Genomic DNA, 19003 nt, shown 5'->3' on the forward strand with positions numbered 1-19003 from the left:
GGGGGTTGTGCTCACAGCCCAACACAGTGCAGGATGCTTGGCATTTGCCAGAAAACACCAGGATTGGCAAATTCGCCACTGGCGCCCTGTGCTCTTCACAGATGAAATCAGGTTCACACTGAGCACATGTGACAGATGTGACAGAGTCTGGAGACACCGTGGAGAGCAATCTGCTGCCTGCAACATCCTTCAGCATGACCAGTTTGGCAGTGAGTCAGTAATGGTGTGGGGTGGCATTTATTTGGAGGGCCGCATGGCCCTTCATGTGCTCGCCAGAGGTAGCCTGACTGCCATTAGGTACCAACATGAGATCCTCAGACCCCTTGTGAGACCACATGCTGGTGCGGTTGGCCCTGGGTTCCTCCTAATGCAGGACGATGCTAGACCTCATGTGGCTGGAGTGTGTCAGCAGTTCCTGCAAGATGAAGACATTGAAGCCATGGACTGACCCGCCCGTTCCCCAGACCTGAATCCGATTGAGCACATCTGGGACATCATGTCTCGCTCCATCTACCAACGTCACGTTGCACCACAGACTGTCCAGGAGTTGGCGGATGCTTTAGTCCAGGTCTGGGAGGAGATCCCTCAGGAGACCTTCTGCCGTCTCATCAGGAGCATGCCCAGGTGTTGTAGGGGGGTCATACAGACACGTGGAGGCCATACACAATACTGAGCCTCATTTTGACTTGTCTTAAGGACATTACATCAAAGTTGGATCAGCCTGTAGTGTGTTTTTCCACTTTAATTTTGTGTTTGACTTCAAATCCAGGTCTCCATTGGTTAATAAATTTGAATTACATTGATGATTTTTGTGTGATTTTGTTGTCACACATTCAACTTTGTACAGAACAAAGTATTCAATGAGAATATTTCATTCATTCAGATCTAGGATGTGTTATTTGAGTTTTCCCTTTATTTTTTGAGCTGTGTATGATGATGTGGGGGAAATACAAGTTTAGAAATTTACTAAGGCCACACTTTTTAGCATGCCAACAATACCCATAAAATAAATCCAACTGATACATTATATACACCTTTTAAAGTTGATCAGAGTATTTAAGAACTTTTAGTTAATAATACATGGCTTCCTGCGTTCCTGTCATAAAAATACTACAACATGAGATTGAGTCTGACATCGACCAGCCAGTATTTAAATTGGAAAGACAGGGTAGCATGCCAGCATGTTTATATTTATACGTCAGGAAATGACAACAATAAAATAGCATACTTACCCATCCTTACAGTCAGAGCATTGGCTGAAAAGTTTTAAACAACTAGAACTGTGGAAAACAAGGCTGGACAAGTACCAGTTTGAATAGTGTGTGTCTATTAGACTCAAGGTTGTTGAATTTACAATGTTCAACTGTGTCAGGGGTTTATGATCATGGTTCAACTGTGCATGTTACTTCTTTTGTGACAACACCAGCTCAGTGTATTTTTGTATACATATATTTTTACATATTTATGGACCATCCGATAATTAATTTTCAAAGCTCTATGAATGTCCCCAAGTGGTCAGACAGCCTTATTATTTGTCAGGATAATTAGAAAGTTACGGAAGCTCATTGCATTCACCAAAGGAAAAAAAAATAGACATTTTTTCTCATAATTATGATTTCCTGATCTCGTAATTATGAGAAAAGATGTCATAGTTATGAGAAAAGATCTCCTGATTGCGAGATTGCAGTTTTTGATTTGGGAAACAGTTAAATGGCAATTCCACCTTTCCATTACCTTGAGCATTTTAAATCTGCTCCAACTCAATCTGCTCCTACTTCATATAAACTCAATTTGGGATTTGTGAAAGCTTCATTTGATTAGTGAAAGTTCCATATATGGTCATATTAGTGCTTTCTAGGTATTTGGGCCATATTAAAACCGGTCCTGCTCTAAGACAGAGTAACATGGCCTTTGATGAAGTGAGCACATTCAGTCTATGACACCAGCAGGCTGCAGAAACAACTGCAGAGACATCGAGAAATGTCTTACCAACACATTTTTCATTTTAATGCAAGTAAATAAAATGTACATCTTATTGCTCACAGAGCAGAATAAGAAACATCTGTGACTGATATTTTGTGTAGTCCTCCAAATCATTAGCGTGGTCTTCCACTTAACAGTTCCTTTGGTCCCACAACTGAGTCTTTTTTTAAAGCTCATGTCTGGGGATATGTCAGAACTTACAGGAAGTGTAATGGTGAACCCTGTTAAATTAACAAAATCAACAGAACAATCTGAGAAGTAGGCATGGGGCAATAATACAAAGCAAAGTCATGAAGAAATGAGTGACTCAGTAGAAAATAGGTGCACCATAGCAAGAGGTTCTAGTCCTTGATGAAGCAGTTCTGAGTTCAGTTCCCAAGGCATTTACTGCATGTCTTACCCTTCCCTTTCTATTGTTCTTCCTGCTAGGCTACAAATGAATAAAGGCCACACTCCCCACCTACCCCTGTCCCCGGAGCGGCCACACCAGGCAAGCACACGGGTGCTTAATGCAAGAACTATATTTTTAGAGAATAACCAGTTCTAATGTGGTCCAAATGCCAAAAAAAGCATAATATGGCCCTTCATGGATCTTTTTCAAATCACATAACAGTTTCACAAATCCCAACCTGGGTTTTAGACATTCTGCTATTGGTGTAGAATAATTTAGTCCAGGTTTGAAGAGTCTAAGTACTGTAACTATTGAGCTGGTTCAGTTCAAGATCCATAAAAGCACTAATATGGTTGTCTTTTTAAACTTTCACAAATCAAATAAAGCTTTCACAAATCCATAATTATATGTTTAAGATTCTGCTATTAGTGTAGAACAATCTAGTCCAGGTTTGAAGTGTCTAAGTACTGTTTGAGTTGGAGCATATTGAAGATGCTCAAGATAATGAAAAAGGAGGCTGAAAATGGCTGTTTCCTTAATCGGAAGCTGCAATCTAGTAATCATAAGATCTTTTCTCATATTTACGAGATCTCGCAATTATTATTCTGCTGTGATTGCATTGAGTTTTAGTAGAAAGTAGATCACACCAAAAGTTTATGTTTCCGTTTTAATCATTGGGGTCCTGAGGTGTTTAATTCTTCACCAGCACAGATAAAACATCTGCATGGTTTTCCATGGGATTAAGTATGGCCATTCAGCAATTGCTGCTACATTTGTGTCACAGTTGTGTTGATTCTATAGTAGTGGTGCACATCTGCAATATACATGGTGTGCAAGAGCAGAGGTCTCTTGCCACAAATCTGTTCATATGTCCAGAAACATCTGTGGCAGCCTGGCATATTTAGTGATCAAATTATGTATGTGACAGTTTGAAATGCTTAGGAAGGCATTATTGAATCATTTATCTAAGACAGCCTATCATTTTACACCACTTAAACAAAAGGAAGAACCAAGATAATGTGAACTGGGTATGGTGGAGGTAAAATGAATCTCCAAAGGAAACGGTAACAAAAATCAAATATTGTTTTATCTTGTGAAATTAAAGTTACATTTTAAAGTTTTTAGTTATGGAAACGGAACTGATAAGTGTGAAGTGGTGTATTTTAACCAAGGGACTAAATGAGTAAACTATGAAAAGCTGTTAAAATTTTAGCATGCAATTTTTATTTTAAGGCTCTGTACTATTTTATTTTATGGCAAATGATGTTAAAATACATTTTCGTTGTTTTATTTATTCTGTAAAAAGTGATCCAATTCCGTTTTTTACAATTTTCCGGAGGACTTCTGATGAGGCATAATGCAGAAAGCACAACATAAACCTCAAGGTTTGAAGAAAATAACATGCTCGTACACCGTGTTTATTCATGTGCAGTATATTTAATGCATGAACGCGCATTTTCTTATTTTGAGAGAATTACGTCACCGTACTGTCAAAGCTGCAGCGGCATTTTGTTCCCTAAATTCAAAAAAGCAGGGAGTCATTCAGTGCATTCCTCGCTTTATATAGGTTGAACGATGGTTTTAAGCTACCGTTTGCAATAGAACAACACTGCAATATCGCTATTAAATTGTTTTAAAAAATGTCATTTCTATAATAAAAAGCATTTGCTGCAGCTGTTTTCTTTCATTGAGTTTCATTTTTTAGGAAATGGGAACGAAAAGGTTTTAGAAGTGCAGCCGTGTGGGGGCGGACCACTACATGCGCGCACTGCACGGCGTAACAGCGCCAGCGCGTCGGCGAATACCCGTTCATCACACTGTCTGTTATTTGGAGGAGGCACTTCTCCGCTAATACAACGCCGACCTGGTCAGACAGTAGTGAGATCTGTAGCTGAAATATCGCCATGGCAGCGCTGTCGGGCGGAGAGCGGTGCATCAAGTTTCTGATGTTCGCCTTCAACCTGGTCTTCTGGGTAAGAACATGTTTATTCTCACACGGTGCGTGTTGGGACGCGGACGTGTCGGGGCCCCTCGTGCGCGCGCAGGCGTGTTTGAGCAGGTTACTAGATTGTAAATGAAATAATACGGGTGTCCCGAATCGTGTAAAGCGGGTCTTATCGCTATGGTTCGGATGATTCAAAGCCATGACCGCCACACACACACATATACACACACACGCGCACAAACGTGCCCTCTGTGTTTGTGGTTCGGTCTGGAGACTAATCCCCAGTGGCCAAGTGACCCAGTTCCACGGCGCGGAGTATACTCTAGAGTTTGCACGCATGATATGCGTGCAAAATGAAACCAAATAAAGATGGAGCGCTATGAAGAGTTGATAGATTCATTTATTATTCATCCTTTTGAATTTATGACTACATTCCTTGTGAGTCTGCGCGTGGGTCGTGGGTTTCCTTTATAAAATATTTGTGTCCCACTGAGCCTGGAGGGTGTGTCGTGTTGTGTTTGATGTGAATGCATTTGTGGTTGCAGATAGATGTTTTGCCCTTTTAGGATCGTTTCTAATTTGTGTAGCTATGTATAGAGCTGGGAATAGCCATTCATTACAGGGCAGACAGGGATTTCCCATCGTGCACCGTGCGAGTGCATGCGAGTCTGCTGCTTGTGTTCTTGCACACGTTAAGGGGAAAAAAAAACATTATAAAAGCAAAGCATTGATACAGTTTAACACGTTAATTATGCTGCTGTATAGTGCAACACGTGGTTAAATTGAATTTACAACATAGTTACTTTAAAACCACAGATCCTCAAGTGACTCCAGATGCTTCATACAGGAGGAAGTTGAAGAAGGGATGTTACAAAATGGCTTAAGGTTTTTCGACATTTAATCACATAATCCGTTTCAAAAAAGTTTATATGTGCAGCTTTTTGTGCCTGTCAGGTTATATGGGGCACACACCAGAATGGTTCCATTGCTCACTGCAGCTCAGCTGATTTTTTCTTTATGTCATGCATGTTTGAATTTGTGTATATTAGATATCTACAGCCAGTTTCACACTGTAATAATAATTGCCATTCTTGGATAACATTTTTGCTATGAAAGAAAAACCCCTGTTGCAGGCTTAAGGCAGTGGTCTGTTGGCGTTCAGGGTATGAGGGCCGACATGGCACTCTCCCGATCAAAGATGACCTACGACAATATGTGAGGGAACAAATACTTTCTCACAGCACTGTGTGCTGGTAGCACAAACAATGTAAACATTTTTATATTTTTAAAAATGGATATTTTGGCTTCTAGTGAAACTATGAGCTTCTATAGCTCAGGACCTAATGCTAACTTAGTGGAGGACAAAAAAAAAAAAACCAGAATGGTCAGTTTTTGGGGCCATTTGCTGGTGTGGGGCAGCTGCTTTGTTTGATTTACCTCAGGCTATCTCTGGCGCCAGAGCATAATGATCAAGTTTCCCAAACCTGAAAAGTAGTCATGCTCAGTTTGGACAATGGAACAATAAATATGCTGCTAAGCAGGCATCTTAGCAAATGCTCAGAACATGTCAACATGTCCGAACAGGAACCCTCTGAGCTGCTGTGGGACTATGAAACGCCTGTGTGACTCAAGTACAAACAACAAGTTTCAGACAACACAGTGGAAGCACATGTAAAAACACAAAACTATGGAAAGAAAAAACACAGGCAAGACCTAGATTGACACTCTGGAAAAGTAGAGTGTCACGGTCTCAGGTTGTTTTGGACCAAAACGCCAACAGGGACTAGGGCTCGGCATATTGTAAAGAAACAGTGTGAAGGTTAGCTTGTGCATCAGCATTCTTTTGCCACTCCCAGCTGTAATCAGGTGATTGAAGGCGTGGTGTCCCAAATGTTATTTTGTTTTACATCATAATACAATTCTGCTTCCTCCTTGGAAGAAGCTTCCTGCCAAGAACGGTGGACTTGTGCACACTGAATCAGCATGGCTCTTCCTGGGGGGATGAAGTGTTTAAAATATCTCATTTTTATCTTCAACGTTTTCTTCTGGGTAGGTGTGCTTTGTTTTTTCTATCCTGTGAGAGTTAGAGAGGAAGGAAAAGCTGTTATAAATTCATCCTAAATGTGTACCATTTGAAAGTCAGCCATTTTGCTGCACTATAGGGAGACCTGAAAGAACCTGAGAAGAGGTAGGAGCAATACATGAAAATGAGGTGGAAAAGGGTAAACCTCACAAAGCAGCACTTTCTTCACTGAATAAGACACAGGGTGTCACACTCAAACGGGTCTTGCAAAAGTAAAAAATTGACCTGTCAGTGTGTGTTTACAATGCTTAATAATTCACAACAGATTGGTCATCACAGAATAACAAACATATATTCCTTCAAGGACAATTTCAGACCTTTGTTTTCACAGATTAAGAAATAAAACGTTTTTGCCCTGCGATGGACTGGCGATCTGTCCAGGGTGTACCCTGCCTCTCGCCCATAGACTGCTGGAGATAGGCACCAGCTCCCCCGCGACCCACTATGGAATAAGCGGTAGAAAATGACTGACTGACTGACGTTTTTATGCAGATTTACTGTTATTGTAGCATTTATTAGATTTTGACCATGCAAATAATAAATAATTATTTTCTACTTATAATATATGATCCTTAATGTAAGTGTAATTTTCTGTTGTTTTCATTGTTTGTCCCATAATACATACGCCAGTTAAATAATAGGAGTCTTCAGGGGTTTGGCACGTTCATTAAATATGTGCGATAAGTTAGGAATCAAACGTGTATGCATACCTGTAAATCACCACTGCAAAAACATTCCTGAAGCCTAAAAAGGAAAAATAGAGAATGAGACAGACTTTAGAGGAGCATGTGTGTGCAGATTTAAGAGGAGTTGCTGACACAGGTCGGAGCCTATTGTGCATAATTATGGATTCAACCAATAAATTAAAAAGCTAACGTAGAGGAGAGCATACAGTGTTTATTTAGTGCTAAGCAGGGGTGAAAGTGAGTCGGTACGGTCCGGTACTGCGTATCCCTAAAAGATTCTGCGCCGGTACGCAGAACGGCTGCCTGCTATGAAGCCGTCATCCAGAACCAGTTATGGCTGCAACAATTCCCGAGCACAAAAAGAACATCAGATCCGCTATCAACAGGCAGTCTAAAACACGACTTAATCTGTTTATAAATATAGTTATTCCCCCCCATTCCAAATAGTTTCTGAATTGTTCTGCTATGCTGGAGCCTCAATGCTCTTGCTTTCCTTCTCTCCCCTCGGAGCTCGAGGCTGTTGTGAACGGCCAACCTTTAAAACGAGCACCGCTACGTTTAAAGTCTGTCTGCTCGCTGCTAAATACTCCAGTTAAAAGCAAAGAAAGAGTAACTAGTTGTGGTTCATGTTATTTTGCTGAATTACAACAACACAGTACAGCTCGAAAACACCGCTTATGACCCGAGATTTCACATGCACTACACGAGAGCGCATGCGCGCTTACCTCCAAAACAGAGGTGTGTCGGTGTGTTCGATTTAACGGACTGGGAGATTTTACACAGGTGGGGCACAGACATAAAAAAAACGCCGCTTGCATTAGGACAGGACGAACAATAAATCACTTACCATCTACAGGAAACAACCGAACTGTCAAATTTTTTATTTAAAAGAAAATACGGAAACTGATGATGAAACGTTATGAATTAGAAAATGGTTTATCATTGTTTCATACATGGTTCTTTAACAATTGAAAAAAAAAAAAAAAAAAAAAAAAAAAATATATATATATATATATATATATATATCTCCCAGCTCTGCCCCTAAGTACCAGCAAGAATTTAAAACTACTTTCACCCCTGGTGCTAATTGTAGCATTGTGTAAACTAGGGTATGTTATGTGTCTTAGCTTGCAGGCACTGCTGTAATGGCTATAGGTCTGTGGTTGAGACTGGACTCAAAAACCAAAGCCCTGTTTGAAGGACCAGATTCTCCATATATGTTTTACACAGGTAAGACTTCAGCCATGCCTTCCATTATCATTTGACATTTACATTATGTGAGCTAATATATGTATTGTTGTATGTTATTTTCTGTGTAGGTGTTTATATCCTAATTGGAGCTGGAGTGCTTATGATGGTGGTGGGCTTCCTGGGATGTTGTGGGGCAATCCAGGAGTCACCATGGATGCTGGGGCTGGTTTGTAACTTATTATACTTGTTCTAATTGCCCCTAAGGCTAAATTGGACACCTAGTATATTGGATATTTTCCAGGTTGTTTGTTACCCATGTGAATGGATTTCTATCTGTTTATTTTCTATATTGTGCATAAGTCCAGTCATATAGTGTTAGATTGCAATAGAACGCTATCTGTCATGCTTGGGTGAAGGTGAGTTGATGAGATACTTGTTACTCAAGAAAAAAGAAGCATAAACATTTCTACTTTCCTATTCCATAACTAATTAAAATACCATGGCAATAATTTAAATAAATAAATAAATAATAAAAAAATACCAGGGCATTCAAACCATATTTTTCTAATATTTGCAGATACACATGTTCATAGACATTTATATCCATGTAGGATTTTATATATTTCTTTTCATTTAAATTCTCTTAAGTATCAATAGCTTGTGAACTCCCTATTTAAAATGAGCTGTCTGCTTTTCATTGCTGAACAGCCTCAAGGCCACAAGGGAGTGTCTACATTTTCAGCACTTGCTCCCCCATTCTGCCCAGTCTGGCCATAATCTTCTTGCACTAAATCTTCCTGGGGGAGGGGCCAATAAAAACTGGGTTTGGCTACACTCCCCTGACCTTGCATTTCGCACATTTGATGATTCCCTGCACACAAGCATTCATGCAGGGAATCATCAGCTGAATTTATTTTGTATTTCTCTGCAGTTCTTCTTCTTCCTGCTGATCATATTTGCCATTGAGATAGCAGCTGGATTCTGGGGATTTTCAAACCAGAGCAAGGTAAACAAATTATTATGTGTTCTCAATATGGACGCTATAACGCTTGAATAGAGAATAACAAAAATAGAAGCACTTCACATACAGTACATTAGGATATCATTAAAAACTTAATTTATTTCAGTAGTTCAGTTCAAAAAGTGAAACTCACACATTATATAGATTCACATCAGACCCATGGATCTATTTCAAGTATTTAATTCTGTTTATTTGGATGATTATGGCTTCCAGCAAATTAAACTAAACCCCAAATTTACTTTTCCAGAAAATTGGAATACTAGATAAAACCAATGCAGAATGATTTCTAATGCAGACGTTATGGCCCACAAAACAGGAAGACTGCTGACTTTACAGTTGTCCAGCAGTCACTGACACCCTCAATAAGGAGGGTAGGCCAAAAAACGCTGATGGCTAAAGAAGCTGGCTGCTGTATCAATGCAGCAACCAGCTGACTGAATGCTAGATCTTCATTTTGGGGTAAAAGTACAATTAAATACCACAAACCAAAGAATAACAAATAAAAGTATACCTAAACACTTATTTCCAACATGGTCCTTGGTGATGCATGAAAATAATCTCATATTAATGGGAAATTGAGTAGAAAGAAAACATGCTGGAGAAAAAAGTGCACATTGAACAGGTGGTCTTTAAAACATTGTGACGAAACCCATTCAAAGGTTTGGGGTGATTCACAAGGTGTGGAGTGCCGCTGGAGACAGTGCTTCAAGAGCCACCAACCACAGATGTTTCCAGTACATGGGGTATATCTGTCACACTCCGTTTGTTAAGCCACTAACCTCATACAGCATCAGAAATGTCTTAGGGCAAAGGAGAAAAGGACTGGACTGTTACTCAGTGGCCCTAACTCCTCATTTCAGATGAAAGTAAATCTCCCAATTTGTTTGGAAATCAAGGTGCCAGCATATGGAGACAGTTTCTTGAGATCCAGTGTGAAGTTTCCACAGTCAGTGATGACTTGGGGAGGCATGCCATAATCTGGTGTTGGTCCACTGTGTTTTATCAGGTTTAAAGTCAATGTAACTGTCTACCAGGAAACTTTGGTGCACTTCATGCTTCCCTCTGCTAACAAGCTTTATGCATATGCTGATTTCATTTCTTAGAAAAACATGGTACCTGCTCACGTTGCCAGTGTACCAATACTTGTTTTAACGATCATGGCCACTAAGCTCGAGTGGACAGAAAACTTGCTTGATCTAAACCCTACAGAGAATTGGGATATTGTCAAGAAGAAGATGAGACATGAGACCCAACAATGCAGACAAGCTGAAAGCTGCAGCAAAAGCAACCTGGGCTACATTAACACGTCAGCAGAGCAACAGGTCGATCATGTCACACTGCCTTGATGCAGAAACTCATGCAGTAAAGGGCCCCAACCAAATATGAATACTTCTTTACTGAAGTACATGGGCATAATTTTCAGCAGGCTGACCTTTCTGAGTTAAAACAAAATTATGCAAGAATGTAAGAATCACATTTTCAAAGGGAGATGAATTTTAGGTTTTCATTAACTATAAGCCTTAATCCTCTAAATTTACAGGAACAAATGTTAAAAATATATCTCTGTCTGTGTAATAAATCTATATACTATGAGTTTCAATTTTAAGTTTAATTACAAAAATAAATTAGCTTTTCAATGATACTCTACCCCTCCTTGAACGCGGTGGAGGGGTTTGAGTGCTCAGCGTGGGCTCTGGAACCCATCTCCTCGAGAGGGGTTGGACTCTCTTATATTCTGGAGTGGCCCACGGGGAGAGGCGGCGGGCTGGGGTGGGTTTGCTTGTTGCCCCCCAGCTCAGCTGTCTCATGTTGGGGTTTACCCCAGTGGATGAGAGGGTCGCATCCCTGCACTTTTGGGTTGGGGACAGGTCTCTGACTGTCGTTTCCACCTACGGGCAAAGGGGTAGTGCGGAGTACCCGGCCTTCTTGGCGTCCCTGTCGGGGGTGCTGGATAGTGCCCCTCCCAGGGACTCCATTATTCTGCTGGGGGACTTCAACGACCACGTGGGAAACGACAGTGACACCTGGAGAGGCGTGATCGGGAGGAATGGCCTCCCCGATCTGAATCCGAGTGGTGTTTCATTATTGGACTTCTGTGCTAGTCACGGATTGTCCATAATGAACACCATGTTCAAGCATAAGGGTGTCCATCAGTGCACTTGGCACCAGGACACCCTAGGCAGGAGTTCGATCATCGACTTTGTTGTCGTATCGTCACACCTTCGGCCGCATGTTTTGGACACTCGGGTGAAGAGAGGGGCTGAGTTGTCCACTGATCACCACCTGGTGGTGAGTTGGATCAGCTGGAAGAGGAGAAAGCCGGACAGACTTGGCAGGCCCAAGCACATAGTGAGGGTCTGCTGGGAACGTCTGGCAGAGCCCTCGGCCAGGGATGTATTCAACTCCCACCTCTAGGAGAGCTTTGACCAGATTCCGTGGGATGTTGGAGACATAGAATCCGAGTGGACCATTTTCTCTGGATCTATTGTCGATGCTGCTGCCCGTAGCTGTGGCTGTAAGGTCTGCCTAGCCTGTCGCGGTGGCAATCCCCGAACCCGGTGGTGGACACCGGCAGTAAGGGACACTGTCAAGCTGAAGAAGGAGTCCTATCGGCTGTGGTTGGCTTGTGGGACTCCTGAGCCGGCTGGCAGGTTCCGTGAGGCCAAGTGTGCCGCGGCCCGGGCTGTGGCAGAGGCAAAAAAACCGGGCCTGGAAGGAGTTCGGTGAGGCCATGGAGAAGGACTACTGGTTGGCCTCGAAGCTATTCTGGCAAACCGTCCGGCGCCTCAGGAGGGGGAAGCAGTGCTTCGCCAACACTGTTTACTGTGTGGGTGGGAGGCTGCTGACCTCGACTGGGGACATTATCGGGGGGTGGAAGGAGTACTTCGAGGCTCTCCTCAATCCTGCCATCACGCATTCCATGGTGGAAACAGAGGCTGGGGACTCGGGGTTAGACTCTTTCATCACCCAGGCTGAAGTCACCAAGGTGGTTAAAAAGCTCCGCTGTGGCAGGACTTCGGGCGTTGATGATATCCACCCTGAGTACCTCAAGTCTCTGGATGTTGTAGGGCTGTCATGGTTGACATGCCTCTTCAACATTGCGTGGTCGTTGGGCTACAGTGCCTCTGGACTGGCAGACTGGGGTGGTGGTCCCCCTTCATAAGAAGGGTGACCAGAGGAGCTGTTCCAACTTCAGGGGGATCACACTCCTCAGCCTCCCTGGTAAGGCCTATGGCAGGGTATTGGAGAGGAGAGTCTGGCTGATAATCAAACCTCAGCTTCAGGAGGAGCAGTGTGGTTTTCGTCCCGGCCGTAGAACACTGGACCAGCTCTATACCCTCTACAGGGTACTTGAGGGTTCATGGGAGTTTGCCCAACCTGTCCACATGTGTTTTGTGGACCCGGAGAAGGCATTCGACTGTGTCCCTTGTGGTGCCCTGTGGGGTTGCTCCAGGAGTATGGAATCGGGAGCCCTTTATTAGGGGCCATCCGGTCTCTGTACAAGCAGCGCAGGAGTTTTGGTCCGCATTACCGGCACTGTCGGACCTGTTCCCTGTGCATGTTGGACTCCGGCAGGGCTGCCCTTTGTCACCGGTCCTATTCATAACTTTTATGGACAGGATTTCTAGGCGCTGCCAAGGGCCGGAGGGGGTCTGGTTTGGGGACCTGTGGATTTTGTCTCTTCTTTTTGCAGATGGCATGGTCCTGCTGGCCCCCTCTAGCCAAGATCTACAGCATGCACTGGGGCGGTTCGCAGCCGAGTGTGAAGCGGCTGGGATGAGGATCAGCTCCTCCAAGTCCAATGCCATGGTTCTTGACTAGAAAAGGGTGGCTTGTCCTCTTCAGGTTGGAGGGGAGTTCCTGCCTCAAATGGAGCAGTTCAAGTATCTTGAGGTCTTGTTCACGAGTGAGGGAAGAATGGAGCGGGAGATCGACAGACGGATCAGTGCGGCTGCCGCAGTAATGGGGGCACTGTGCAGGTCCGTTGTGGTGAAGAGAGAGCTGAGCCGAAAAGCGAACTCTCGATTTGGTCGGTCTACGTTCCTACCCTCACCTATGGCCATGAATGTTGGGTCAGGACCGAAACAACGAGATCCTGGATACATCAAGAGGAGCCAGCTGAGGTGGCTCGGGCATCTATATCGGATGCCTTCTGGACGCCTTCCTCGGGAGGTGTTCCGGGAACGTCCCACCGGGAGGAGGCCCAGGGGACGGCCCAGGACACGCTGGAGGGACTATGTTTCTCGGCTGGCCTGGGAACGCCATGGGCTCCCCCTGGAGGAGCTGGAGGAGGTGTCTGGGGAGAGGGACATATGGGTGTCACTGCTGAGTCTGCTGCCTCGCGACCTGGTCCCGGATAAAGCGGAAGACGACAAACACGAGCACAATACTCTAATTTAAGATTCTTTTATATATTCTATTATAGATATACCTATAAAAGAGACAACCTTAGAAAACCATGTCACAAAATAAGAAAGATGAAATAAACAAAGTGGTTAACATTATACAAATTATTTTAAAGGCATTATGAAAAATAAATTGTGGACTTAAGTTATGTAATTTTTTTCTTCTCTATGCTTGTGGTTGTGTTGCAGGTGGTGAATGACATCAGTGCGTTCTACAGACAGACATACGATGAGTACAAAAAAACAAGAGATGAGCGTCTCAAAGATACACTGCGTTTGATCCAAAACGGGGTGAGACATCTTGGACATTACTGCTGCTTCTTTACTGAGAGACATTTGATCCAATAGTAATTCATCACAGGGAGAACTAAATGTTCATCTAACTTTTATGAGCGCATACTGCATTCGTGTCATGTCTTTACTCTTTGTAAAGCATGGAGCTTAATCTGCGAGCAAGTTTGCACAGCTTTGCATAAATATGGAAATTCTGCTACAGAAGCTAGAAATGTTACATTCATCGTACAGAACCTTAGCTCAGCTTGGCTGAGAACATCCCTGTCACTCTAAGATTTTGAGAACTAAAGAACAAGCCAGTATGTTGGATTATTTCTTTAAAACACAGACTAATTATGTTTTTCACCTATTTCCAGTTGAACTGCTGTGGCCCCAACGGTATCATAAAAGAAACTGAACCAGACCTTTGTCCCCATGCAGGGGACAAAGGTCTTGACAGGTTCATTATGAAGGTACAACCATGACTAAAATTATTCTAACAAATGTTTTATGTCTGTAATCACTTGACATTTACATGAAGTCACAGTTGTGACTGTTATGTGTGTTATGACTGCCCATGCATTGCTACTATGACAACCACTGTTTACAAGGGTTTGCTCTGGCAGTCTGTTATTTTTATCTGTACCTCTCCACTGTTGAGCGTAAAGAAAGGGAATTTAGTTACGCTTATTTGTTGCAGAGCTGTCCTGATGCCATCGACGAGGTGTTTGACTCTAAGTTACACATTATTGGAGGAGTAGGAATCACCATTGGAGTTGTTATGGTGAGTGTGCAGCTGGCATACAGTCTTGACCAATCAGATTTTAGTCACTTGTTTCAGAAAGGTGGAGGTCTGCAACTCATGGCTCAGGGGTCCCTATGCATTGGCCATCTGTTGTTTTGACTGAAGCTTTCATATAGGAGCTTTAGGGAAGAGTAGCTTTTATTTAATATATTTCAAAGTAGTTTTTTCATTTATATGGAAAGTGAAAGAGGTCTTCGTAGTTGTGTTAAGTTTATAGTGGCATGCAAAAGTACCACTTGAACCACTTGAACATTTTGTCACCCCAGAAACTTTCTCAGGTTTTTGTGGTAGACCATTACAAAGTAGCATGTAAAGGAAGAGATAAATCGTTTTATTTATTTTCCAAATACAACTTTAAAAAGTGTGGCTTGCATTTATGTTCAGTCTCCTTAGTTGTTGTCCTAAATAAAATCCAGCAAAACTAGATGTCTTCGGAGGCCACTGTTGGAGTTCTTCTTCTAAACTCCTGCGCGTTCGTTTATTTGGTCAAACCATCTTAATTCTATATGAGAAACTAGACTTGAATTTCTAAGAAAGAAAAACACGGACTAAGTAATAAAGTTGTTCACCCGGCCGGGGAGAGAGGTGCTGCATCTACGTAGTCAGGAACACATCTGTTTTTCTCTCCCCTGCACCGTTCTTTTATTGAACACACACATACTACAGGAAATATACATTCTACATTTGTTGTGCAGCCCTTCTCAGTTTTCTCACATTCTTTTGCTGAAAGTCAGTTTCTCACACATCTTCAGGAATCTTCAGGGAGAGGAGTACCATGACTTCCTAATACACTGCCGGCTTCTCACGATACAGAGAGAAAACACCTGCAAGCTTTAACCTTGAATAATAAACACTCATTGTGTGACCACACTAGAAGAAAGTAGCATGTAAAGGAAGAGATAAATAGTTTTATTTATTTTCCAAATACAACTTTAAAAAGTGTGGCTTGCATTTATGTTCAGCCTCCTTAGTTGTTGTCCTAAATAAAATCCAGCAAAAGTAGATGTCTTCGGAGGCCACCTAATTAGTAAATACATGCAAGAATGTGTAATTTTACTTTAGTATGAATACAGCAGTTCTACGAAAGCCTCAGATGTGTGTTTAAAAGCATTATTGTTCAAACAGCTTCATGAAGATTAAGGAATACATCAGAAAGGTCCGTTGAGAAGCTAAAGCAGAGGTATAAAACAATATTTCAAGCTTAAAAATTCTCACAGAGCACAAATGAAAAGAGTATGACACAACTGAAAAACCTACAAAGATCTGGCCGTCCACCTAAGCAGAGAGGCTGGGCAAGAAGAGTATCAATCAGAGAAGCAGTCAAGAGGTAAAAGTTAACTTTGGATGTGCTGCAGAAAACCCCTGCCCAGCTAAGTTAATACATTGGCAGGGCAAGAGTTAGGTGTGAGACCTTTATGGAAAAAGAAGAAGAAAGCTATAAGAAGGTCCCTTTGCATTTGGTAATAAGGCATGTTGGGGACACAGAAAACATATGGAAAAATCTGCTCTGGTCAGATGGACCTTTTGGTTCACATGCAAGACACATGTCAGAAAACATGTGTCAGAAAACTAACACTGACCCTCACGTTTAATACATCATGCCGAGTGTGAAACTTGGTAGTGGCAGCATTATGTTGTGGGTATGCTTTTCTTCAACAGAAAACATGGAAACTGATTGTGGGCAGAGGAAAGACTGAAGGCAGGGTTGGAGGCTTACCTTCCTGCAGGAAAATGACATTAAACATACAGCCATTCACAGACACGCAAATATTGTCACATTCTTTCCATCCAGTCTGACAGAGCTTCAGGTGTTCTGCAAAGAATAGCCAAAAATATCTGTCTCTAGATTGTATCTTTACTTTATGGCTTGTTTGCAGTTTTAGACTATTTTTAGTTGGTATAAGAGGGAGCAAAATGTTTCTGAGTATTGCAAAGGTAGCGGATACTTACCCTAGGAAGAGAAACAGATTGCCACACCAGTAATGCCCCCTGTGTATCTCTCCAACAGGTGTTCGGGTTGATCTTTAGCATGCTCCTATGCTGTGCCATCAGGAAATCTCGGGAGGTGGTGTGACACCCACTGGAAGTTATTGTTATTGTTGCATGATGTCATTCTCAGAGTCAACCGACTGTCCACTGCCAGCAAAAATAAATCACTGCTTGTTTAAAGAGAGCTAGGAAGGGTGAACATAATTCTGACTGTAGAAAACGTGAAGGTACGATGCACTGAAATTTGGTTAATCTGGGTTATTTATGCACAGTTTTACAAATAGTGCTACCAAAGAGCATAATGTGTGCTCAAAACCCTTCATACTAAGCCCCAGGTCTATTTTTTTACTTTTATGTTACAGACTGGCTTTTCTGACAAAGTAATTATCAAGTTCCAGCATTAAGCTAAATCATTTTTAACATCTAGAAATTTAGAAAACCAACATCGACTGAGATAAATGTATTAAAAACATTACATTAGGTTCAATTTATCAAATTGGCCCAAAAAGAAAGAGCCAGAATTTTGCCAGGTAACAAATTTTGGCAGAATGCTTGTTTGTTTGTGAGCTTTTTATTGTTTAGCTCCATAAAACCTTTACCCAAATGAGACCAAAGCTAGACAGATGCCAGAGGAGGTTACCTCATAAGACAGAGCTTATGTTCCAACATATCTTCACATGCTCTCTACAGTGTATCAGTACATCAGCTATGACTTTACTCCTGGGATAGATGTGATTTCGTCACCATGCCCTTGAATAGAGTAGGTGCCATCTGATTCATTGGCAGTGTAGTACTGAAATGTGTAAATTTGTGGTTATTAGACTGAAATCGGCATTTGTGAGCTTCTAACTATCTAAGCGAAACAGCATGTCAGTGTGTATTGATGATATTGATTTCCATTAAAATTGCTTTCGATCTCCAACTAATGGAAATGGTAATCACAACCACCTCAGTGCAGAACAGCAGTAAACTAATGATGGCTGCAACAAAACTATAGCTGCCAGCCCAATAAATGCCAAGCTTGGCATTACGGTAACATCTCAGTTGCATTTGTTTCTAGCATTTCTTTTGTCATTTGCCCTTGTTTGAAGCCTTTTAGTTTTTTTCACATTTTGTATGTTTTATTTTTTTCTATTTGTAAGATTTCTGATGTTTACTGTGTATATGGCACATACAGTTTTATTAAATATGTTGCAGTGTCCTCTTGGTTTGATAGAAAGATTTCATTTACACATTATGCACTATGTCACACTATGTCAAAGGTTAACAAGAGCCAAATAAATTAAAGAGATTCAAGTTGAACTTTAGGATTTTGAGATCTGTCCTGGACTCACATACACACATTCCAGACGGACACTGACTGTGAAGGTTTAATCTTTAACTTGGCCTTTTCATAGGTTGCACCTAATCAGGTTTTCTAAACATTTAACATGTAAAAATCCCATACTTTCCAGACTTGTCTTTCCACAGTCTTACAGTTTGTGTTCCTATTTAAAAGTTTACTATATACCTTTAGCAAATATTTCTACAGTGCACATGCTTTAAATATGTAATCTGTAAAAACGAGAAACTGGAAGGAACGAGGACCAAAAGAGGGACAGAAAAAAGAGACACAAAAAGGACGGAAGGTGGGAAGAGAAATGTTGTTAGGGCATATAATGCAAGGCTAGAATGGCACAGGACATTTAGGAAGACACCAGAAGGAAAAGAGAGACTGAAGGAAGGAAGGACAAGAGGGAGGCTGGACAGAAGGGCATAAGAAAAGAAGGACAGAGATAAGAAAAAAAAGGATGGGCACAATAAAGGAAGGAACAAAGGAAAAGAAGGAATAAAGGACACAAGAAAGAAAGGAAGGTAAGAAGGGCACAAGGATGTAAAAAATGATAGACACAAAGGGATTACAGAAAGCACATGGGCCAAAAATTAAGAACAAAAAGAAGGAAGTACACAACTTTTAGACAATAGGAAAAAGAATAAGGTCTAGCAATACCGATATTATTCAAGCCTGTTATTAGCCTGTTCTATACTTTTCCAGAGCTGGAAAATAGTGAAATCCAATTCCATACTTTTTTCAGACCAAAAATATCGCAACTGAATGATTTACTATTTGACTGAGTTTACCTGGTGTGAACTACAAAATGGTGTGCCAGCGATAGAAGGGATGTGTCCTGATACGACTGAAAAAAATACTTTGGTTTGTTCCCTGGTGTGCAGAGGAACAAAACATCCC

The 19003-nt window shown here is 41.8% G+C and overlaps 1 protein-coding gene across 2 annotated transcripts; it reads left to right on the forward strand.

Moving 5' to 3' along the window:
- The first annotated feature begins 4146 nt into the window (after window positions 1–4146).
- On the forward strand, window positions 4147–17974 carry cd9a (CD9 molecule a). 2 transcript variants are annotated; one of them, XM_047389973.1, is made up of 8 exons: window positions 4147–4347; window positions 8216–8318; window positions 8408–8505; window positions 9211–9285; window positions 13896–13997; window positions 14357–14452; window positions 14680–14763; window positions 16793–17974. In XM_047389973.1, the coding sequence occupies exons 1-8, from the start codon at window positions 4279–4281 to the stop codon at window positions 16856–16858; spliced, it is 693 nt and encodes a 230-aa protein (XP_047245929.1). In that variant the 5' UTR covers window positions 4147–4278; the 3' UTR covers window positions 16859–17974. The 2 variants fall into 2 exon arrangements, with proteins under 2 accessions (XP_047245929.1, XP_047245939.1); XM_047389983.1 differs by lacking the exon at window positions 4147–4347 and adding an exon at window positions 6216–6368.
- The last annotated feature ends 1029 nt before the right edge of the window (window positions 17975–19003 follow it).

The sequence above is a fragment of the Girardinichthys multiradiatus genome, chromosome 2 (genome assembly GCF_021462225.1).
Source record: "Girardinichthys multiradiatus isolate DD_20200921_A chromosome 2, DD_fGirMul_XY1, whole genome shotgun sequence".
NCBI lineage: Eukaryota > Metazoa > Chordata > Actinopteri > Cyprinodontiformes > Goodeidae > Girardinichthys > Girardinichthys multiradiatus.